Below are 24,848 nucleotides of genomic sequence, written 5' to 3'. Positions count from 1 at the left end.
TGATGAGATGATTTCAGATAGTGTATCAGTATTTTAAATTTGAATAGCTAGATATTTGCTAATGTATATTACGAAAAAGATAAAACTAGCATATTGCGATTTCATGAATATTGTAATTTAAGATAAGGCTAAGTTTTAAAAATTGAATTCATTTAAAGAAAGTTAAGTAAATAATCACAGAGAGTACACAGATGAGGCAGAAGCTGAGGAAACTGTGATTTATTCAGCACCTCCTACTGAACGCCTACTGTGTACGAGGCAGTGGGAGATGCAAAGACGGTTTTAAGTCTGGATGATATAGAGACAGTGAAACGTTTCTTTTTTTTTTTTTTTTTGAGGAAGATTAGCCCTGAGCTAACATCTGCTGCCACTCCTCCTCATTTTGCTGAGGAAGGCTGGCCCTGAGCTAACATCCGTGCCCATCTTCCTCTCCTTTATATGTGGGACACCTGCCACAGCTTGGCTTGCTGAGCGGTGCCACATCTGCACCCCGGATCCGAACCAGCGAACCCCGGGCCACCAAAGCGGAACGTGCGCACTTAACTGCTGCGCCACCAGGCCGGCCCCTGGAGCATTTCATTTTTCACAGAAATTTAAAGAAGAATACTAAGGGACCAGCCCAGTGACACAGTAGTTAAGTTCGCACGTTCTGCTTTGGCGGCCCAGAGTTCGCTGATTCGGATCCCGGGTGCGTACATATGCACTGCTTGTCAAGCCATGCTGTGGCAGGCATCCCAAGTATAAAGTAGAGGATGATGGACTTGGATATTAGCTCAGGGCCAGTCTTCCTCAGCAAAATGAGGAGGATTGGCAGCAGATGTTAGCTCAGGGCTAATCTTCCTCAAAAAAAAAAAAAAGAAGAAAACTAAGGTTTTCTGAAACTCCTCCTCTTAGAGATAGCTACTGTTAACATTTTGATGAATGTGTCCATACTGGCTATTAACATTTTAAAAGATGTCTAGGAAACTAAACTCTCTGGAATTTTACCCTTCAGGAGACAATTATAATAGTTGGAAAACCTGTCTCAAAAGCAGTTTAAGTAAGAGGAAAATTAAAACTATGTAAAAGCTGTATAGAAAAGCTGCCCTTTTGGAGAAGAAAACAAGTATTTCCCTAGCACATGCCAAGGTTATGTGAAAACCTGGGTGATGTGTAATAGAAAGGGCACAAGCTCCGGAATGTGGGGGTGAGTTTTCCCCACTGTTTATTAGCAAGATGATCTCAAGCAAGACATTTTAATTTCTCAGCTTCCTTTTCTTTATCTCTAAAATGAAGATAATACCTTCCATCTTACCCAGCTTGATGTTGTGAGGAACAAATGAGTCTGTATTAATTTTACAGAAAGGAAAGTGCTATAGAAAAGTAAAAGATGTGCGGTACTTATTTTCTGTTCTTTTATGTGAAATTAGTATGAGAAGAAAAGACAATCCAATTTTGTCTGACAATCTCCCACAAATAAGCAAGTCTCCTTTTTGTGGAAAGTGATCCTTGTTTAAGCTCTTTTCATTCTGTATCTTTGAATGTGACTCCATGCAGTTCTAAATAGCTTCCTAAACCTGGACTTCAAACCAAGAGACAAGAGCCTATGCTATCAAATAGAGAACTAGTTGTTTCATGAAAGAATTCATAATTCATACTGTGAAGCAGGTAACTAGTGAAAACAGTAGCCTGAGGACCGTGTTTCTTTATATAAAATGAGGCTAATGATAATGGCCTTATAGTAGTGGAGATAATGAACTATATACAAAATATCTAATACATACAGTGCCTGGGCCATTAATGAGTCGGACCAGTTATCATCATCATCATCATCATCATTATTATTTTTGGTGAGGGAGATTGGCCCTAAACTAACATTGGTTGTCAGTCTTCCTCTTTTTGCTTGAGGAAGATTGTCACTGAGTTAACATCTGTGCCAATCTTCCTCTGTTTTGTATGTGGGATGACGCCACGGCAGGGCTTGACTACTGGTGCACAGGTCCACACCCAGGATCCAAACCTGCGAACCCTAGGCTTCTGAAGCAGAGCACGCAACTTAACCACTATGCCACCAGGCTGGCCCCTATCATCATTTTTTTTTTTTTTTTGAGGAAGATTAACCCTGAACTAACATCTGCCACCAATCCTCCTCTTTTTTTGCTGGTGAAGAGTGGCCCTGAGCTAACATCCATGCCCATCTTGCTCTGTTTTATATGTGGGACACCACCTCAGTGTGGCCTGACAAGCAGTGCGTAGGTCTGCACCCAGGATCCAATCTGGCGAACCCCAGGCCGCTGAAGCAGAACTTGAGAACTTAACCGCTGCACCACTGGGCTGCCCCCCTATCATTATTATTATTAAACAAAGACAGCCATATTTTTGCTTATTACTAAAGTAATAGAAAAGTTAGAAAACAGGAATAAGCCAACTAACCATAAACATCTTACTATATATATTTCTAGTCTTTCTAAACTATTATTTTTTTCATCCTCCTCTTGTTGGAAATATGGATTGTTTCCAGTTTTTTGCTGCTGTTAATATTCTTGCAGTGAATAGCTTTGTCAGTACATCTTCATTGCACCTCTTAATTTCCCCCTTAGAATAGATGTCTATTAATGGATGCTTTAATTCATTACTCTTTCTTTACAGCCATTCCCTGAAGGTACAAGGACACGTGTGTCTCTTAGCCATTTAAAGAACTAGGTTAGTTTTCTCATCCTTTTCTTTCTCTACCAAAGATACTCTGACCTAAATTCTAATATTTAAAAGGAAAACAGATAATAAATGTAAATACCATCTTGCAAATCTCTTTACCTGCTCGTCTCGTGCGTCTGCCCAGCCTCGCTTTAAGTGGTTATTTTCCTTAAAAATGAGAAATTGGTGAAGGAGGAGAAAAGTGGTAGAATATCTAGATTCCAATAAATCTTGCTGCCTGTGTTTCCATTAGGTTACATTTTTCCTAACTGTATGAAACAAAATCAATTCCATTTTCATCTGTTTTTTTGTACTTCCCCTTTTAAGTAGCTGGAGTTTATTTCAAAACCATTCGTCTTCACTTTCTAGGATGTATATTCTCTAATTGTTTGTTGCAAGATACTTACGTGTCCAGTAGATCAAGCTTGTTTATTATTTTGTTCAGATCTTTATATCTTTATTGATATTTTATTTGCTTGATGTTTCAATTATTGAGAGAGGTATGTTAACCTCCTCTATTATGATAGATTTGTCAGGTTTTCTTTGCAAATCTGACAATTTTGAATTAATCTATTCTAAGGTGATAGTATTATTGGTACATACAAATTTAGAATCAGTCTACTCTCCTGGTGAATTGAACCTTTTATCATTCTTTTGTGACCCTCTCTAACGATGCTTTTTGCCCTTAGGTCGGTGTTGTCTGATCCTACTGTAGCTGCGCCAGCTTTCTTTTGGTTAATATTTGTTAAGTGTCATCTTCTTACTTTTTAAAAAAGTTATTGAGATGAAATTCCTCATTTCAACCATTTTAGAGTTACAATTTTCAATTAGTATCTTCTGAGGAAATAGTATTAGGCACATTCATCTTTTTACTTCTAACCTTACTGTCCTTATGTCTGAGATGTCTCGTACACAGCATATAGACAGATTTTGTTGTTAGGGTTGTTTTAAATCCAAACTAACCATCACTGTCTTTTTTTTTGTGACAAGCTTATTTCATTTATATCTGTTATGATTGCTGATATAGTTGGAATTATTCCTACCATATTATTTTATGCCCTTTTTTCCTGCCCTTTCCATACCCCCACTCTCACCACCAAACATACACACATATACCCTCCTGCCTTTTTTTAGAACTGATTGAGCGTTTTAAAAAAAATTCCATTTGGGTTGTTATTCAGGTTTGGAGGGTCTTGTATTACTGTTCTTTGAATGATTGCTGTTAAAAATTAAGCATTCTCACATAATTTAAAATCTTAAAATGTGCAATATCTTCACTGCTTCCTGAACAATCCAGAGACCTTACACACTTTGATCCAAATACCTCTTTCATCTTGTATTTTAGTTTTATCTTGTTTAATTTTTGCACCTCAAGTAAGCATTATTATTGTTTCATACAGCCATTATTTAGATTTACCCATATGCTTACCTGTTTCTTTGCTCACCGTTCCTTATTCATCTTACACCTTCCTTTTAGAAATTACTTTCCTTCTTCCAGAAGTATATGTTTTAGAAATTTCTTAGGAAAATTCTGTTATTGTTTTAATTTCGCTCTCATTCTTGGATGTCAATTGAAGGTTGACTATTTATCTTATTGAGCTGTTTATCTTAGCACTTCAAAGATACTCTTCCATTGTGTTCTGGCTTACTTTGTTCCTGTTGAAAAAGTCTGCTCTGAGTTTATTGTCATTCCTTTTTAGTTTTCTCTGGTTGTTCTTAAGATTTCTCTTTGATTTTCGTGTTCTGCAGGTATGGACTTGTTTATCTCAGTCCGACTTGGGATGTATTGTCATTCCTCAATCTAAGGACTCCTGTCTTTCCTGAAGTTTTGAAAATTCTCGGCCATTGTATCTTTGAGTGTATCGTTGACCATTTTCTCCAGTCTATCTTTTGGAATTTCAGTTAGATGAATGTCAGACCATCTCATCCTGTCTCCCACGAGTGGTAGCCACTCTTTTATGTTTTCTATCTATTTGTCCCTTGGGGCTGCATTCTGTAATTTCTTCAGCTCTACATTCTAGTTCACTGATTCTTTCTTTAGATATATTTAATCTATTATTTAACCAGATCATTTTTTTTTAAACATTTTATTTTTCTTTTTTCTCCCCAAAGCCCCCCGGTACATAGTTGCATATTTTTAGCTATGGGTCTTCCTAATTGTGGCATGTGGGATGCCGCCTCAGCATGGCTCGATGAGTGGTGCCATGTCCGCTCCCAGGATCCGAACCAGCGAAACCCTGGGCTGCCAAAGCAGAGCACACAAACTTAACTACTCTGCCATGGGGCCGGCCCAGTTCATTGTGTTTTAATTTTATTTTACTTTTTTCTCTGTGAGGAAGATTGGCCCTGGGCTAACATCTGTTGCCAATCTTGCTCTTTTTGCTTGAGGAAGATTGTCACTGAGCTAACCCCTCTGCCAATCTCCCTCTCCTTTATGTGGTATGCCACCATAGCATGGCTTGATGAGCAGTGCTAGGTCTGCGCCCAGGATCCGAACCAGTGAACCCCAGATCGCTGAAGCAGAGTGCACAAACTTAACCATTACCCCACCAGGCTGGCCCCTATTGTGTTTTAATCTTAAAGTTCTATCTGGGGGCTCCAGCCCCGTGGCCGAGGGGTTAAGTTCACACACTCCACTTCGGTGGCCCAGGGTTTTGCCAGTTTGGGTCCTGGGTGCGGACGTGGCACCTCTCACCAGGCCACATTGAGGCACTGTCCTGCATGTCACAAATAGAGGGACCCACAACTTAAATATACAACTATGTACTGGGTGGATTTGGGGAGGAAAAAAAGCGAAAAACAAAAAAAGAAGATTGACAACAGTTGTTAGCTCAGGCGCCAATCTTAAAAAAAAAGTGTTCCATTTGGAGGACAGGCCCTGTGGCCAAATGGTTAAATTTGTGTGCTCTGCTTCAGTGGCCCAGGGTTTGCTGGTTCTGATTCTGGGCACAGACCTACACTCTGCTCATTAAGACATGCTGTGGCGATATCCCATATAGAAGAGCTAGAATTACTTGCAACTAGGATATATAACTATGTACAGGGGCTTTGGGGAGGAAAAAAAAAGAGGAAGATTAGCAACAGAAGGTTAGCTCAAGGACCAATCTTCCTCACAAAAACTATACCTTAAAAAGAAAAAAATAGTTCTATTTCGTTCTTTTCAACTCAGTCTGGTCGTTTCTGGTAGTCTCTTGTTCCTTCCTCATGTTTTTAGTTTCCTTATTTGTATAAAGCATGCTTTTTTTTCTTTAATTTTTTTTTTTTTTTTTTAGATTTTATTTTTCCTTCTTTTCCCCAAAGCCCCCCAGTACACAGTTGTATATTTTAGTTGTGGGGCCTTCTGGTTGTGCTATGTGGGACGCTGCCTCAGCGTGGCCTGATGAGTGGTGCTAGGTCCGTGCCCAGGATCTGAACTGATGAAACCTTGGGCTGCCGAAGCAGAGTGTGTGAACTTAACCACTCAGCCACGGGGCTGGCCCCAAAGCATGCTTTTTTAATATTATGTATCTGGTAATTCCATGATCAAAGTCTTATGGAGCTAATGCTGCTCTTTATTATTTCTGCTCTTACTCACTTTGGCTTGTTTTCTGAAGTATTTGGTAATTTTTATTGTGAGCTCATAATACGTTGCTGATCTTAATCTTTAAGAATCCCAAGGGGTCTGGGTTTAGGTTACAATCCTCAATAGAGGATTTGCATTTGCTGTCGGTTGTCCCAGTGCTACCCAGCTCAAAGCACTGTAATATCTCAGCTTGAGGTTTTCTGGACCATGCAGATAATGATTTTTAATTTTAATAGGAGACTTGTCTTTTTCCACTTAGATGAGACTTGGCACTATTGAGTTGTTTTTGCCAGTATATTTTTTTCTAGCTCACTCTTTGACTCAGAGTATAGCCCTTCATGGATTTATGTGAGGGATCTCAAATTTCAACTCCTCACCTTTCACTTTTCCTTATTTTCTAGTGAACTAAACTGTATGTTTAAAAGGATATTTGTTATAACCTATGAAGCATTTTTAGATGTTTGAGAGTTTTGCAGACTATCTAGTTAGTAATGTTGCCAAAAGCAGGTGTTTAGGTGTGTGTTGATCAGTGAATGTGTGTGCACATGTATGACTGTGTGTATAAGATTAAATTGTTCATTGTGTCTTGGCACTATTTACATTGAATCTGGGAAGTTTATAAACAGAATTTTATTTGGCTTTGTAAACATATTTCATCATTAAAATGACTACCATTTATTTATGTTTAATTATTTTACAGTACTGTAATAATATGTAAATTGTATATGTATCAACTAAAATCGTTTATTTGATTGGTGAATGTTGAATAATTTACTTTTACATTCTTAGTGGTATAAAAGTTCAAAACACAGGTCTCTGGCATCAGACTTCTTGGCTTCAAATCTCAGATTTTCCATTTACTGGCTGTGTGGCCGTCGGAAAACTAATTAACTTCTCTGTGCCTACATTTTCTCATCTGTAAAGTCGTAATAATAAGAGTACTTATCTTGTATAATGGTTGTGATGTATAAATGAGTTAATAAATGTTAAATATTTAGCACAAGGGGCCTGGTGGATAGTCATTGTTTAATATGTGTCAGCAACTTTTGTTGTTGTTTTGTTTTGTTTTGTTTGGTGAGGAAGATTCACCCTGAACTAATATCCATTGCCAATCCTCCTATTTTTTTTTTTCTTGAGGAAGATTAGCCCTGAGCTAACATCTGTTCCAGTCTTCCTCTATTTTGTGTGCAGCATGCCTCCACAGCATGGCTGACAAGTGGACTAGGTCCATGTCCAGGATCTGAACCCACAAACCCAGGCCCGCTGAAGTGGAGTGCACAGAACTTCAACCACTCAGCCACGGGGCCAGCCCCTGTTGCTGTTATTTTTTTCATCTTTCCTGGCCCAGGTCTTCATATGTGTTGAATAAAAATAAATGAATAAAAATGTTTATTATAATACATGATAAATATATAAAATGTTGATTTGAGAGGTTACACTAAAATTAGGAAACAGAGTTCCAACAAATTTTAACATTAATTTTTACTATATTGAAGTTAACACAAGCATGTTGTTTAAAAGTTCAGAGTACAAAAAAGCTTGTAATAAGATATAGCAGTCTCCTGTTCCTCCCTTCTCTATGCTTCCTACTCCCTGCCAGTCCCTTCTCCCCACAGATTTCAACTCTGTTAGCGTCTTCTAACATTTACCAATTTCCATTTTTCTAAATAATATATATATATGCTCTTATCTATTGACACTGTTGGCTTTCAGTTGTGGTAGATGAGGATTTAGCTCTCTTGTCCTAACATCTGCTCTGCCTCTCCTTTCCCCCGGTTCTCCCAATAGAGTCGTGTTCCACTTCTTGGTTTAATCAATGTTAAAACATTGTCGTTAATGTTATTGTAAGACAGTGTTGTACTTATGTGATTATTATTCACTGCTGAGCATGCCTTGCCTTTTTCCCCTCTTGCTTAATAATTGCTTTTTTTTGATGTGCTTAGTTTTCTTGGTATCATTTTGCTAATTCTTCTCACAACTTCCACTAACTAATCTAATTTTCTACAAGTTAGTTGCATCATCATCCTTATCAGTTTTAGTCCGCTCCTCCCTCTCACGCCCTGGGAGAGATCTCTGTTCTCTTTCTTTGGAGTGGTTTCTCTGGAGTCCTCCTGTTCAGCTCTGATATTGGACTTCTCTTTGTGGTCATCCTTGATAGTCCTTTTCTTTTTCTTTAGGTTGGAATCCATGTTGATTTACTGCCTTCTCTTGGTGGTATTCATCCTCTGCTAGGTTCTTCAGGTTAAAAAGATGGTGCAGTGACAGAGGGTGTGTGATGATGTCAGCCCTCAACAGATTGTCCTTTGAGTCATGCTGTTCAAATCTAGCACCCCTGTAGAGGGGTGCCCTCTGTATCTGCTGTGCAGTTGTCATTCCAGGATCGCCCCTCCCTCTTATCCTGGAGATTTCCTTCACTTCTCTCCTGTGTTGGATCTCCTGTGTTCTGTATTCCATGACTTTTTGTTCCTTAGTTTTGCTCCTTCATTTTGGTGGAGAGAACATCCTCCACCACCTCCTGAGAAAGGTCACATGGTAAAGTTTTTGAGTTGTGGCATCAAAATGTCTTCATTTTTCTGTCCTTTTTTCTGTCATTTTGTCTGGGGTATAGATTTCTAGATTGGGTTGGGAAGGCGTTGTTCCGTTGTCTGCTTGATGGCACCGTTGCTGGTGGAGCGTTAGAAGCCCTTCAGCTTACTGCTCCTGAGTGTGTTACCTTTATTTTGCTCTTCTGGAAGCTTTCGGTGTTCTGAAGTTTTACTTGCTTGGTGGGGGTCTGTTTTCATCCATTGTGCTGGCTATGCGTTGGGCCCTTTTAATTTGGAAATTGAGGTCCTTTGGTTCTAGGAAAATTTCTGAAATTGTTTTGTGGATGATTTCCTCCTCTCTCTTTTTTCTGTTCTCTCTTTTCAGAATTCCTATTATTTGAGTGTTGGATTTCTTATACTGAACTTTATCTTTCCCCCCTGTTTTTCTGTTTCTTTATCTCTGTGTTCTATGTACTGAGAGATTCCCTCATTATCTTCCAATCCTTCTATTAAGCTTTAATTTCCAAGAATTATTTTTCTCTGAATTTTCCGTTTTTACAGCATCCTCTGTTTTTCCATGGATGCAATATCTTATCTCTCTAAATCTTCTCCTTATATAATTTTTATTTCTTCCATATTGTTTTTTTCTGCACCTGGTCTTCCGTCTCGATGGCTTATCTTACATATCTAGCAGTTCTTGTTTGTCTACTCCTTAGTAAGAGAATGGGACTGAAAACCTGCTTGGAATCTTTGAACCTATTCATAAGGCTAGTCAACTTTGAGCTTCACTATAGGGAGGCCTGGGTGGGCTTTTTGTTGGGGAATCTGATTTTACTATGTTCAGGTCTTTCCTGGTGAGTGGTCAGAGTTCCCAGGGAATGCTGGGAGCACCCTCCAATCCTCTGCCTGGAGGGGAGTGTTGTGGGAGTCCAGTGAGGGAGAGGGTTGGCTTGGGAGAGGGAGTCTCCATATTCAGCGCACCGTAGCAGTAGGTAACCAGATACGCAGTCTATTGCTGGTGTACTCTGGCCTCAAATGTGTTGACTCCCCAGTTGAAGGTTCTCTTTTTGCCCCATTCAGAGAGAATAAACTTTCAGGCTTCTGCCGGAATGAGGGAGTAGCAGTTGCCATTTGGTGTGGAGCTAGAGAAGGAATCTGGAGCTTTAACCATTTCTCAAACAACTCTCACCCATTCTTGCTGTAGCCACCTCCCCCTATTTCCCCAGTTCCAGAAGTACCTGGTGCTGTTAGTTCCCAAGCCCTTTGAAGACTCTGTGGGGTAAATCAGGCTGGTTCTGTTTTCTCCACTGCCAGCTTGTATTCTGCTTTCCGGGATCTGCTTAGTCCATTATCATTTGTGCGTCTGCTTTCCTGCTTCCAAAATGGTGTTGCTGTTGTCACTGCTCCTGTTTTCCCAGTCCTTGTGAGTTTATATCTTTTAAAAAAAATCTCTTGATTGTAGCTTTATTGGGACTTTTGGAAGGAATAAAATTAGATGTGAATGTTCCTTCTGCCATCTTAACTTGGAAGTGTCAATTTTCAAAATGGCAATTCATGGTGTATTTGGAGGGATCATAAGTGATATGTGCTTATTTGTAGATAATCTGGAAAACAGGAAAGATAAAAGATAGTTACACATCACTGTAATTCTACCATATAGAAAAAACTAACATTTTTTATACTTCCAGTCTGTTTTCTATATTTGTCTATTTTTAAGTATACAGTCACATTTTTTCATAATTGGAATCATACTATGTATTTTTAGTTTTGTTTCCTGCTTTCTTCACCTGATAAACCATTTTCCCATGTCACAGTATAATCTTTGAAAAGAAAATTTCTAATGGGTTTATGATATGGCTGTCCTATGACTCTGTCCTGATTTCTTTAACTATTGTCCTGTTGATAAAGATTTATGTTTTTTCCAGTTTTTTTTGTAATCTAAACGGACTGTAAGCTTCGTGAAGTCAGGGAAGCTCTGTCTCGTTCCTGATTCTTCAGTGCTCACGCAGTGTTTAACGTGGAGCGGTTCAGAGAATGTTTTGTTAAGTGAATGAACAATTTTCCATAAAAGTCTGATTGTTGTCTTAAGTTAGAATCTAAGAAGGGATATTACTGGGTTAAAAGGTGTAGACTTTGAAGATTCTTGATAATTTATTTTCAATTTGTTCTTTGATTCAGAGTAAGAAACAAGGATGTAAAAATGAAGAGGTGCTTGCTGTGTTAGGCCATGAACTGGGGCACTGGAAGTTGGGACACACAGTCAAAAATATCATTATTAGCCAGGTAAGTTTGGAGTGACAATTCTGTTTTTATGGCATGGTAGTCAAACTAGAAGTAGGACAGGCATGAGAGGTCATGCAATAGAGAGGTTAAGACAGTTCCATAGCCAGGCTACCTGGCTTCATGTCCTGCCTCCCTGACTTACTTCCTGTGTGACTTCAGGCAAGTTCCTGAACCTCTCTTTGCCTCCATTCCCATATTGAATGATAATACCTCATAGGACTGATGTAAGAATTAAATGTGTTAATACGTGTGAAGAGTTTGGAGTGGTGCTTGGAATGTGGTAAGTACTCTATAAATATTTATTGTTGTCACCATCATCACCACCGCCTCCACAGTCATTTAACCAACCAGAGGAGCTGTGAAGATCCAAAGGTGTGAGCCTAGATAAGTTGGACATTAGAATGCCTTTGTAAAAACTTTTTGTCTCATCTAAAAGTCATTCTACATTCATTGAAAAGAAATTGGAAAATGTAGTAAATATAAAGAAGAGAATAATTTCTGTAACATTCCTCCTCTGGGCCTTAATACCTCTACACCAACAGAGTGACCAGTTTCCAGGCTCTCGGTGAAATAGTGCAATATTTCGTTGACTAGTTCTGAGCATATGTGGCCTGAACTGAGTCTTAAGTGGTCTTTGTACCTTTCTGGAAGGACTGGGTAACAGATTACACGGGAAGACTTGTGAACCCCTGGAGGCACTTACCTCTTTAGGTATAAAAATGAGATCCTGGGCTTGAAGCTATGTTTTATGGTTACATGGTGGTGAGTAAGACATTAAATAAGTCCAAATCCAAGTTCTAAGTAAGTGTTCCGTCTAATAAGGAAAGTCACTGCCCCTTTCATAAAGGAAGGGGTCCAGGGAAATCAGCCTGCCACAAGCTAGTGAGCTACTTCCTGAGCTGTGGCACCTTGTCAGGGCTGGAGTTGATTGCCTCTTCTGATGGATTGGGCTCTCAACGGGAGCCAGTGGGAGGATGTCTGTGTTGTTGACTAATCCATTGAGTCCACACTTGTCACCTTGGCCACTTTGTTCATGAGCCACTTGCCCAAGTCCTAGAGTGATTGGGGAAAGAGGCTGGCTAACATCCACAGAGCAGATATCTTTTCTGCCTGATCGTCGAGAGCCTCCTCTCTGGTGGGACTCTTGGGGAGCGCACACATTAGGCTGAAGCAGTATCATACTCTGTGCTAATTTTGGAAGTTTCCCCACATACCTGTTTTCCAAATCTCCTTGTTAGCCATCCTCTGGTTTGTTCCATGGCCCTGATCATCCAGCCTAGCCATGATTTGCCCACTGCCAGTGAATTGCTATATATATCCTCAGCTCAGGCCCTCTACCCTTCTAGACTGAGTGGACAATGAGACATACTACTTAACATTTTCCCCACTGAGAGTATTTCCGTTTACCACTGTTTTCTAGGGCCATCCCTGCTGGTTCTATAGTGCCACAGCGGTCTCCTTTCAGCTGGTGCCAGCATATTGTATTAAGTTATTTGTAAAATAGGCTCCAGTTTTTTCTCCTCAGATTATTATAGGGAGTTCCTCATGAGTAAGGGTTGCTTGAGGGGTGGCAGAGTGGCAGGAGTTGGCACACTAGGAGTGTGAGCCGCCTGCTCATTTAACTTACTTCTGCCTTCATGACTTTCGTTACCACTCCTTTATATACTGCCTGTGCCTGGTGATGGAGTGTTTCTGGGCAAACCAGTTTCCTGGCTAGATGGATCAACATAGCATCCATTTCAGGAGGAGCAGCTCAAGTTGCAGGACCCTGGTGTCCCCCGGTAGGAATCAATCTCTGGGAGGGCCCAGTTGCAAACCAAAAGTTACTTCTCAGAAGGGCAGTGGTTACTTGATGAAAATGGAATGTGTAGCTAATAATTCTAGGGGCTTTCCCGGTAGTTTTTCGATCGGAGCTTGTCATATGGGACCCACTGAGTGGCAGAGCTGCTCGTGCTTCATCCTGGGCCACCGGCGAGCCTTTTAATGCTCTGAGCCCCACTCTAAGCTGGCAGCTGTTTGAGTCACCTGGTAAATGGTTTGGAGCAGCACACTTAAATATGGTATACGTGGCCTCCAAGATCCTCATCTGCTAAGGGAAAGAATGGTATTTGTTCTCCAACTTTAGTCCAAGGAGTTGTATTTTGGTGTAGACTTTTGATATTTTTTTCTCTCATTTATTGTTAAAGATATATTTATCTCTGTGGACCTTGCTAATTGTTGAATTTAGCTCCAGTGATCCTAAAGGGAATTCAAGGGAAACCTGTTTCTTTGGAGCCTCCAAATCAAGGTCAGGTGGGAGGCCTTGCGTCTGGTTATGGTTTAGTGCAAACAAAGCCAGAATCCATTCTAGTCCTTTAACTTTTTACAGAAAGAAAATATCCCTTTGCTGTTGACCACTTTAGACCCTCAATGATAGGAGGCTCCATTGAAGCCTGTACTTATAGAAAACTCTACAGTTTATACACTTGGGAAAATTTTATTTTCCTTTCTAGAGTAAAAGCAAAACTATAAAACTACCTAAATAACTTTTTCTGTGATCACACTAACACCATTCTTAAAATCACATGATGATGTCTTGTTCTACTTTTTTGGTACTACTGATCCCACAGTGAAATCACCTTGGCAATAACTTAGAAATTTTGTGTCCTTCTTTCTAGATGAATTCTTTCCTGTGTTTTTTCTTGTTTGCTGTATTAATTGGTCGAAAGGAGCTTTTTGCTGCGTTTGGTTTTTATGACAGCCAACCCACTCTAATTGGGCTATTGATCATCTTCCAGTTTATTTTTTCACCTTACAATGAGGTAACGTATAATCTTTAAAATTATCTCACATATGCCCTTGCCTCTTTCAGATCTGGAACCTTTAGGGTAGTGAAAAAAGAAATAAACAAAACTGTATAGTTTTAACAAGTAGATGAAACAAAGTCTTTTAGTCCCTTGATTTACTGGCCGGTAAAAGAAAGTAGCAGAAAAACCCAAGCCCAAATAAGCAAATGCTTACATACTGTTAGGGGGAAAAAGTAGAGAATTAGACTTGAGTGGTGAAAACCTTGATCTAACACACACCTCAGACACTTGGTAGATGGAGGTTAACTCTTGCAGTGCTATGTACTGCACACATATTCACCAATACTTGGTGAAAATCTGTGTGTGAGGGGACGAAACAAGTAATAATTGAGTATATACTTGTGACTAGATAAGGGAGGCCAGATGACAGTGTTCCTCTGATTAGGTTCCCTGACCCCCTGCCTCAGAACAGCCGTAGGGGCCCACCCCAGACCCTCTGAGTCAGACTTGGCCCTTGACGCTGAGTGAAGTTTAAGAATCACTGCTCCGTGACTGCTCGGTAGAGGGCCTCCACGTATGTGATGAAACGTGGATTGATGAGACTGTAGATGAATGAATCTGATGATGGCACGTGTCCTGGTATTTATAAGTCTTCCAGATTAGCTAAGAAATAACATTGGGGATCTTGAGATGTCTTCGTTCAGAAGAATTCTTTCTTGGGACAGGTTGTAGAGTTAAGGTTTTTAGATGAGCTAAATGAATCCTGTTTCTCCATTAAAAAGGGCAGGGTCGGGGTGGTTAGGCACCAGGAAAGAAAAATGGAGAGAAATAGTTCATATTTGTGTAGCATTGTCCACATAAACCAAACAAGTTTTACCAAGGACTGAGATTTATTATCTTTAAACTCTAAATGTTTTAATTTTTTGTTTTAACTTTTGTTGTAAATAGTTATAAAATGCCTTGTACAATTTGTACTGCTTAAAGAGGTTAGAGAACACTTTATGATGATACTGTGACTTCTGTCTTCTGTCACAGTTCAGAAATGCTGTAAGGACCCTGAGCTGTGTATACTAACAACCCCAGGCTGCTCTGCATTTTAAGCAGTTGTGCTGTTTATTTATTTAACTAATTTTCTTGTCTCTTCCCTCACTGTCAGGCTGGTATTCCTTGCTACTATCAATGTGACTCTCTGTTACCGTCATCATCCCTCTCTGAGTTTCTTCTTTAACCTACTGAAGACTGGGAAATCAGATAGTCAGACTCATTAAATAAGAGTTACTAGATTCTGCCGAGTAGAAGGGTCCTCTTATTAGTAAAGGCATCACTAGTGTTAGTGGTTATCCTTTGTGGCCCCTAACTGGGCTGCTCAAAGGGTTTTTTGTTTTGTTTGTTTCCTTATATTGAGTGGTTGAGTTCACTTCAAAAATGTTTAAATAGGGGCTGACCCCGTGGCGTAGTGGTTTAGTTCAGTGTGCTCTGCTTCGGCAGCCCAAGTTCCTGGCTTTGGATTCTGGGCATAGACCTACACCACTCGTCAGCTGTGCTGTGGCAGTGACTCACGTACACAGTAGAGGAAGACTGGCACAGATGTTAGCTCAGGGCTAATCTTCCTCAAGCCAAAAAAGAGGAAGATTGGCAATAGATGTTAGCTCAGGGTGTATCTTCTGCAGCAAAAAAAAAAGTCTAAATAAATGTGGGGTAATTTGAAATGTGCTTAATACACAGAGATATCAGCAACTATTTTAAAATTCTTGGTGAGCCCAGGAGATTTCTTTCAAAAAAGCTAGATATTTAAACAAAACCTTATGTTAAAATCAGCATTTAAGAAGTCATGATAGGAAAGTGATATTTTCCTGGGGAAAATGAGAAAATTTCCTTCTTAAGAAGAGTTTGGAAGCCTATAGCAGAGCAGATTGGTGCAGGTTAGTATCTGCTTATGTTTTTATTTATGTGTTACAGTGAGATTCAAAGAACAGTTGGCCTGGGACTCTTAAAATTAGGAGAGAGAGAGAGAGAGAGATGAGTTAATGATTCTATCCAAAAAGTATATTCAAGATTTGGAAAGAAATTTCAGGCAGAATTCAGATATTAGGTTTAAACATACAAGGATGGGGAACTCCCAGACTTTATTTTGAAATCTTGTATTTACTGGTAGCAATAACAGGTACAAATGAGAGACTATTTTTAACTTTTCTTGTTGTTTTAATGCTGAAGTATTTTAAGGTAAGAAATACTTCAGTATGCAAATAAATTATTTTTCCCTCAGAAATATATGTTTTCAAATGAAATTTGTCCCCTTTGTAGTAGTCACCTTCGGAGATTGACTGTTTAGTTGGGTGATGCTGCCATAGCTCAAAATTCAATTTTGAGACAGTTGGAGGCTGTAGCATGTTTTTTAGAATATTCTCAGTGAAGACTGTCATTGTCCTTTAAAGGTGGATAAATGAGCAAGCATGTTTTGTTTTTTTTAAAAAAAAGATTTGATTTTTCCTTTTTCTCCCCAAAGCCCCCCAGTACATAGCTGCATATTTTTTTTAGTTGTGGATCCTTCTAGTTGTGGCATGTGAGATGCCGCCTCAGCATGGCTTGGTGAGTGCACCCAGGATCCGAACTGGCGAAACCCTGGGCCGCTGCAGTGGAGTGCGCAAACTTAACCACTCAGCCACGGGCCTGGCCCCAAGAATGTTTTTAAAAGAGTCTGACTATAAATCGGTGCAGCTTAACTTGGACTCTGAGGAGGGTGCTGTGGGTGGGCTTTGGAGTCATCGAGAACGGCAGCGCTCCCGCCTTCCAGCTGTGTCGAACAAGTTCCTAACCTCTCTGACCTTCCCCCTTCTCACCTGTCAAACAGGAGGCAGAGTGATTACCTTGTAGGATTGTTGGAGAATACGTAAGCACCTAACTCAGTGCCTGGCACATGGTAATTCTCAAAAATTAGTATTTTTTGGTAAGAATAGCATTATTTGGATATGTATCTGTTTCTGATCTGTTTGCTTGGGGGAAAAAAGCTCATTTTATAATAATTCCCCCACCGTAGTTTCCTAAATACTAGTGATCTTTCTCTTGGCCGGCTGTTTCTCTCATCCGGAGCCAAACCTCCTCTGGGTCTTGGCTCATGAAATCTTCAGGGACAACAGAGAGGTGGGCAGTAGTTAAAACCTTTTTATTTACTTTTTCAGGTTCTTTCTTTTTGCCTCACGGTCCTAAGCCGCAGATTTGAGTTTCAAGCTGATGCGTTTGCCAAGAAACTTGGGAAGGCTAAAGACTTATATTCTGCTTTAATCAAACTAAACAAAGATAATTTGGGATTCCCTGTTTCTGACTGGCTGTTTTCAATGTGGCATTATTCTCATCCACCACTACTAGAGAGACTTCAAGCTTTGAAAAGTTCAAAACAAGACTGAGTTGCCCAGGGTCTGCGACTGAAGACATTTCTGATTATTTCTGTCCTGGCAGCATGTTCCAGCTCTTGATGTTTTTAAACTTTTTTTTTTAAAGAAAAATTATTAAGTACAGAAAAGCCAAGATTTCAATACATTTAATATCTCATTTCAAAAATGATTTTAATAATTCATTTCTTAAAGAAAACACTGGATGAAATGTTGTGGCTTAATGTTTTTAAAGGCATAGTTTTATCCTTAAAATCTAATTTACCATCAACTTGTAAAATTATTTGAGAAAATACAGAGCTTGTTTTATTTACACATTTATATGGAATCTGCATATATAAAGTGTTTGGGGGCATATATTTAAAGGAGGGACACCACCTCTGAGTCTTCTCTGTAAGGCAGAAACCGTGGTTCCAAATAGTTGTGCTCATACCTAAGTTGAGACTTATTTTTATTTTCATGCTATTATGATTTAACCTGGCCAATCAGTGTTTTAAGTAAGAAAGAAGGTTAATAATTGGTAAGGCTGGTGTTATTTAAATGAAAGTAGTTAAAAATGTGCTCACTGTTCTATCGAATTTCTCTGTTCCCTCTCTCGTCTACACATTGATCAGGAGTTTCTGATAGTATTTTGAAATTAGAAATTATGTATAGAATGTTTTAAATCATTGGATTTTCTTTTTAAGAAAATCTCAGTCTTTGTCTTTCCTTCTGCCTGGTAGGTATGATCCCATTAGGGGTAAACTAGTATTTTCCGAAACATTCAGCTTTTTCTCATTCATACTCTTTTATTCGATAAATAGTGCATTCTTTCACTTAGCAAAAATTGCCATGTTAAACAAGTTTTTCTGTTTTTAAAGTGGCAGAATGTGGAAAGAAGAAGAATTGACATTTTAAGAGACATAAGGGTGAATTACTGATGTTTCTCATATTACAGGAGAAAATATAGTTTTCTATCTCTCTCACGGACAGAAGAATTTGTTTTTATTTTTTTAATTTTTATCAGTAGGTCATACATACGCACTGTTTAATCAGGCCTGATTCCAGTTTTGAAAATTAGCAGTTGATGTGCAGATAATTTTTATTTTCAAAACAAATGTCATGAAAAATTTCTTTTCCAGTTTTCAAAGCTGCATGTTTGACTGCTTCAAATCTCTGTCCACTTTCTGAATGAGAACTGACTTTGTGCCCAGAGTTCCCACTCACTGGTGACGTTTACCTTCTGGGCATTTATTCCAAAATGGGATCAACTGTGCACCCTTGGTGTCTGGCCAGAAAGTCTTTTGTTCAGCTGATGTTTGGGTGATGTCTTTACATGGAATTATAATAAAAATAAAGATCTAGTTTAGTACTGCATTATTATTTTCCTAAGGCTATAAAGAGGAACAGTCCTGTGATTTTATCCAGCATCCTTTTTCTGTGAATTCACGCTGTGATAACTGCCTTTCCTTCCTTCTGTGCCTTTAAATACAAATTTCAGTTCTGCACAAGTGAAACATTAAAAATTGTCAATGTAGATGGATGTACTTTGTCTTTAATTTGACAGAATTTGTGTGTCATTTGTTACCTAGATGTACGTTTCTCACCGCAGAGGAACTGGGTGCTAGCACATGGAGAGTAGTTGAAGAGATGACCCTGGTGCTGAGTGACGTCAGCAGCATCCCTGTGCCTCACTCGCAGTCTGCCTCAGCGCCTTCCTCCTGCTCTGCTCCAGAGCCTCACCTGTTCTTGCTGACGCTTCCTCAGAAGCTTCATTCAGAACCATTCCTTCTCCGTCTTCATAACCTCAAATTGTCTTGGGCCTGTCTGCTCTGCTCCACCTGCCTCTTTGGTCTTCCTTACATGTGACAGCAGTAATTAGCTTTTTAATACGTGATTGTTTTGACCTAGTCACCTACAGTTTATGGATGGCAGAGACATAGGAATGGCCAGAGGATACTGGTAGGTTCTTGAGGTCTTAACCAATCAGGGGAAGGAGTGGAGAGGTCAACCAAGGAGAGAAAGAGGCGGCACTCTGCACCCTAATACTCGGCACATATGCAGGGGCAGAATCAAGTAGATCAAGGCCTCAAGGAAAACGGCATGGCCTCAGCAGGTTTGACCTCTGAAGCTAAGGCTGAGTCCCTGTTGTGTATATAGTACCTTTATCTGACTTGGCCCTTTGCTGAAATGTGAGAGCTCCTAGTAAATTCTACCTCTGTTTAGGATAGGAGCAGAATTCCTGGCATTACTTCAATGATTTTAGTACCAGTGATGGTCCCAGCCTGCCCTTTGCCTTTGTGTTCTCACTGTCACCCCTAATCCTTTATGTAGTCTTCCCCTCCCTGAGGAACCTTCTTCCACCCGGTCTTTTTCATCAATCCTTTGGATTCTTTGTACATACGTGCTTTCTGTAGCTTTGACTGTTTTGAGTGTTCTGGCATCATTAGCAGAAAGCTTACTAAGTACCACTTGTGGGCCTTAAGTTCTTTCCTAAGTGCTATACAAAGAAAATTACAGAGAACTTACAGCCACAGACTTCTGATTCAAGACCACAAGGATGTGAGCAAGTAATTTGTGTGTCAGGCTAAGTATAGTTCCGTGGGAAGACAGAAATAGTCCATGGTGGAGTGGGATAGCCAAATTCTGACGTTACGGGTAGGGAAACCTCTGGCTCTTTTCTTCTCCAGGATGGTCTCCAGGGAGGAGGATTTCCTAAACCATTTGACCAGAGACATGTTTTTTAATAACCTGTGAAAGCAGGACTGCCCGCATCTAGAGAGCAGGATGAAGCCAGCGTCTCAGATAACAGCCTCTGCCTCCCGGTTACAGCTGCCCTCTGGCTCTCTGCATGATGGCTGATAAACAGGGAAGGTATAACTTAACGTTACGATCCAGGGCTCTAGAATGCAGCACCCCACTTACTAGTAAGACCTTGGGTGAGAAACTTGACCAAGCCTTCATTTCTCCATCTGTTATTAGTCAGCAGATATGGAGCCCCTGCCGGGACGCATTAGTAAATAAACGAATAGGATAATTCCTCACCTCAGGCAGTTTACATTCTAGTGTGGGGGAGACAGACAATCAAAATACAGCTGTCAAATGGTGATCTATATCTTGGAGAGAAAGGAGGGCCTGAGGTGTTTGTGTCGGTAGGGAGGGTGTTGCAATTTTAAGTAGAGTGGTCATAAAAAGGCATCGCCGAGGCAACGTTTGAACAAAAACCTGAAGGACGTAGAATGGTCTAAGCAGGTGTCTGCAGGGAGAGCATTCTAGGAAGAGGGAACAGCAGGTGTAAAGGCCTTCAAGTGGGAGTGAGCCTGGTCTGTTTGAAAAACACCAGAAGGCCAGAGTGGCTGGGCTGGGGTATGCTAGAAGGAAATGGTGGGAGATGATGTCAGGTAAGGATGAGCGGATTTTACAGGGCCGTGTAGGCCGTTTTAAGAACTCAGGCTTTTCCTAGAGTGCAGTGGAAGCCATTGGATTTTGGGCCAAAGAGTGACATGATCTAATTTAAGTTTTAAGAGGATCACTCGCTGCTGTGTTGAGGAGCAAGGGTGCAAGCAAGGGGACTAGTTGAGAGGCTCTCAGTACTTCAGGCAAGAAATAAAAATAGTGCTAGTCTGGAGTGGTAATTGGGGAGGTTGTAATAAGTGATTGGATTCTGGAAATATTTTGAAAGCTGAGCCAACAGGATTTGCTGATGGATCAGATGTGGCTGCAAGAAAAAACGTGGAGTAGAGGATGACTCCAGCATATTTAGCTTAAGCAACTGAAAGGACGGAGTTGCCAGTAACTGAGATGGGGTGGGGGGGAGGAGAAGGAGGAGATTTTGGAGGGGCAGATCATTTAAACATTTTGGACATGTTAAAATTGAGATGTCTACTAGATATCTAAGGAGAGATGTTGAGGAGGCAGCTGGATAAATGAATTAAGGGGAGAGATCTGGGTTGGGACTATATAGATGGAATTTAAGGCCATGAAACTGAATAAGATCCTGAGAGAAGTGAGAAAAAAAGTTGCAGTCCAAGGACCAAGCCACGTGGCACTCTGACTTTCAGATCCTGGGGAGATGAGACCCCAGCAAAGGAATCTGAGAAGGACAGAGTGGTGAGCTAGAAGCCAAATTAGACAACCTTTATTCCTATCAAAGGGAGCAAAAATATGGGATGGTAGCTTTATTAAAGGCAGAAGTGGGTATGAGAGATTTTTATTTTTTAACGTGATGAAAGGTGGTAATCCCTGCTTTACAGGACTGTTGTAAGGGTAGAATGAGATAGCATTTACAGTCCCATGATAATAAGAGCTCAAGAATTGGTTAACGATGATAACAATTGTTAATAATGATATTACTAACACCATAATTGCTAAGATGTAGATAAGCGCAAGAACAGAAGTGCCTAACCCAGCTGGCAGTTAGGTGAGGAGAGGATTACTAGAAGACGTGATCGGGTTTTGAAAGAGGAGTAGAAATCAGCCAGACAAAGAAGGGCACGGGGGTGGTATTCCAGGGAACAGGGTACAAAAACATGAGAACATAGGGCATTTTAGGAATTGCAAGAAGTTAGGAGTGAGAAATGGGGCTGGAGAAGCAGGTCTAAGGGGCTTGTGTTCCATAATAAAGCGTATGGATATTATCCTGAATAATATAATCCTTCATTTACCTAATATATATTAAGTTCCTGCTAAATACCATACATTGTTGTCGACTCTGGAAATCCCCTGCCTTCAGGGAGCTTACATTGTACTTGGGGAGACAAAGAACAGTGTTTATGGAATGAATGAATATTTGCTAAACAAAGGAGTGGAAAGGGGAGACTAACAAGGTTGGAGATGTTTGTGGTAAGGAATGAAGACAGAAGGAGTTAAAGATGATGCGGGTTTCAGGCCTGGGTCCCGGGTAGATGGGAGAACTAGTCACTGAGATAGGGTCTCCTGAAGGAGCGGGTTAGGCAGGGTGGTGCCTTCAGTTTTTACTTTGGTTTTGGGCAGGTTGAGTTTGAGGTGCTTATCAGATGGGATATGCAAAGGAGGCAGAGGCCATCTCCTCGTCCACCTAGAGCTGGATCCACTAGTTGATTGTGATGTCATGAGCAGCATGACAGAGGCCCAATAACCAAGGCAACTGGCTCTGGGTCCTATCACCAATGGAAGCCTTGCTTTATGGGTAAGAAACAAGCCTACCATTTATCCTGGGAACATTTCTGTCCCTACCAGGATCCTTCACAGCAGCCTTTCCCCTGCTGCTCCCTTTCTCTGGCCAGTGCTAACCTGGCAGAGGGCTTCATCTGCTTCTAAGCCCACCAGTGCCACCATATCGATACCCACTTCATAAATTGCCAAAATGACCAGCAGCCAACTTGAGACTCTTTGTCAGGAAAACACTAGGGCCCTGGCTGAAAGCCCCTTTCTCTGCTGATTTTTTGATGGCGTGGGTTAGATCCTGGCCGTCTAGCTGGAAGATTAGTGGTTTGCTAAATTACTTGAAACAAAATCTCGTCATCCAGACTCCTGGGGCCCTGCCAGGGGCGAGTTTGGGACTCGGAGGCATCTCAGGCCACATTCTGGAGAAGCTGCAGAACCTCCAGGCAGGAGCTGGGCTGTCTTGCCGTGGTACTCTGTTAGGCTTCCTGAATCCCCATTTTCCTAATTGCAAACAGGGGAGCTGAGTTCCTACTTCATTTTTGTTGCACTAGATTTTTCTCTCCTGAAGTTCATTTGTCAAGGGGCAGGCCCCTGTTCTTGGCAGTGGAGGGAATAACCTAGATGCTGTGTGCCATCTTGGAACACGCCTCAGCCACACAGAAAGTTCAGACCAGATCCCTTCCTTCATGTCTGATGATTGATGGGGGGTCTTCTTTGAGCATCCTGAGCATATTATTCATTCACTAATAACTTAGTGAGTACCTGATATGTCCCAGGCACTGTTTTGGGTTTTATTTTGTGTTTTTGAAACTTTTATTTTTTTCTCTTCTCAAATGATTTTTTCATATTTATATATATTATTTTTATATTTTTGGTGAAAACATTTAAGCTCTACTGTCTTAGCAAATTTCAGTACAGGACGGTATTATCAACTATAGTCACCCTGTTGCACCTGAGATCCTTACCAGTCACCGTTTTATGTGCTGGGGAATGGAGCAGCGAATGAGACCAAAGTTTCTGCCCTTATGGAGCTTATATGTTGTATGTTATATGTTGTATGTTGAATAGTGGTAAGTGCTAAGGAGAAATAATAAAGCACGAGAGGGCTCTCTGGAATGTTGGGGTGGGGATGAGAAGGTCACTTGAGTAATGACCTGAAGCGAGGTCGCTGGCCGTGATATTTTGGGGAAGAGCATTCCGAGCAGAGGGTACGTGTGTGTGGCACAGCATGTCTGAGGGCTGGCGTGGCCAGAGTGGAAGGTACCAGGGTCCAGGCATGGACATGAGGTCAGAGAGGCTTATGGGAGACTTAAGATCACAGTAAGGACATGGGTTTTTCCTGAGTGAAATTCATCCACCAGGAAGTCTTGGAAAGGCTACCAGTCACTGGTCCCTAGGGATCAGCCCCCTCAAATGCCCGAGTGATAAGGAATGAAGTGTAACTCTGCGTAGGATTTAGTAACTGAAATCCTCCAGTGAAAAGTTGCAGAGAGGGACAAGGAGAGAGCCCGGGGCCAGTGGATGAGGAAACCTCCAGGAGTAGACTGGCTCCCTACGCCCAAGGTTTCAGGCACCAGAATAAGTAAAGTGACTTGGCCTAGGGAAGGGGGAACCCCCTCCCCACCAGGTATGAAATGCCTGAGAGCCTGCTCAGGGTGGTGGGTGACGCTTCAGCTGCCTCCTGCATCCTGTTCCCCTCCTCTTCTGAGCCCTAGATTGTCTGCCTCAACAGCAGGAGGGCCTGCGGGGGGCCGGGATACTGTTATTCAGGATTCGCCAAAGCACTGCGGGCCCTCACGGCTGCCCCATTTTGTTCTTCCTGTCTGCCCATCGATTGGGGTAAGGTGGCTGAGAAGTCACCAGGGATATGTGTGTGTGTGTTGGGGCAGGGAAGGGAGTTTTCTCTGCCCCTGTGGCTGGAGGAGGAGAAAGGCGCCCAGCTTAGGTGGGGACTTAGAGCCAAGCTTAGGGTGAGGTGTATAGGAGAGCTCAGGTGTCAGCAAATTCTCAGCCCTCAGGCTGGAGTTCTGTGCCTCCAGGAGGGGCTGGGCCAGCAGAATCATTTGGGGGAACAAAAGCCCAAATCAATAATCAGGCAAAGGGATTGGTCACTCCCTGAATTTCAGAGGCTCCCATCTTTGCATGGGTCTTCCCTGTTGCTCTTGCTGCTTGGAGCAGCCTTGCTGGCCTACAAGGCTATGGGGCTGGAAGCCCCCAGGGGTACAGGTCAGATCTGATGTCCCCTTGGTGCAAGTGGTGTGAAATGAATGTCACTTCTTTTCTCATCATCCAGGTCCCTGTCTGTTTTTCTCACGGGCCTGGGAACCCCTGGAAGGCAAGAGCCAAGTCTCCCAATCTTGAACTACCAACTGCTGCCCAGACCAGCACACAGTAGGTGCCGAAACTCACAGAGGGCCTCCTATGGGCCAGGCCCTGGCAAGACACTGGGTGTGCTCTACTGGGCTAGATAACGTGTGTGGCTGAGTCCCTGCCATGGCCATACAAA

The 24,848-nt window shown here is 41.3% G+C and overlaps 1 protein-coding gene across 3 annotated transcripts in view; it reads left to right on the top strand.

Moving 5' to 3' along the window:
- Nucleotides 1-24,848, top strand: part of ZMPSTE24 (zinc metallopeptidase STE24) — a 53,956-nt gene that overhangs the window by 27,349 nt on the left and 1,759 nt on the right. For 2 of the 3 annotated variants that reach the window (XM_005607173.4, NM_001301234.1), the window contains 3 exon segments: nucleotides 10,939-11,043; nucleotides 13,701-13,844; nucleotides 17,009-18,734. In XM_005607173.4, the coding sequence (XP_005607230.1) occupies nucleotides 10,939-11,043; nucleotides 13,701-13,844; nucleotides 17,009-17,233 (474 nt within the window). In that variant the 3' untranslated portion in view covers nucleotides 17,234-18,734. 3 annotated transcript variants of the gene reach the window in all.

This window comes from Equus caballus, chromosome 2 (assembly GCF_041296265.1).
Source record: "Equus caballus isolate H_3958 breed thoroughbred chromosome 2, TB-T2T, whole genome shotgun sequence".
Lineage (NCBI taxonomy): Eukaryota > Metazoa > Chordata > Mammalia > Perissodactyla > Equidae > Equus > Equus caballus.
The sequence above is the reverse complement of the archived record's forward strand: the minus strand, read 5'-3'. Positions and strand labels throughout refer to the sequence as shown.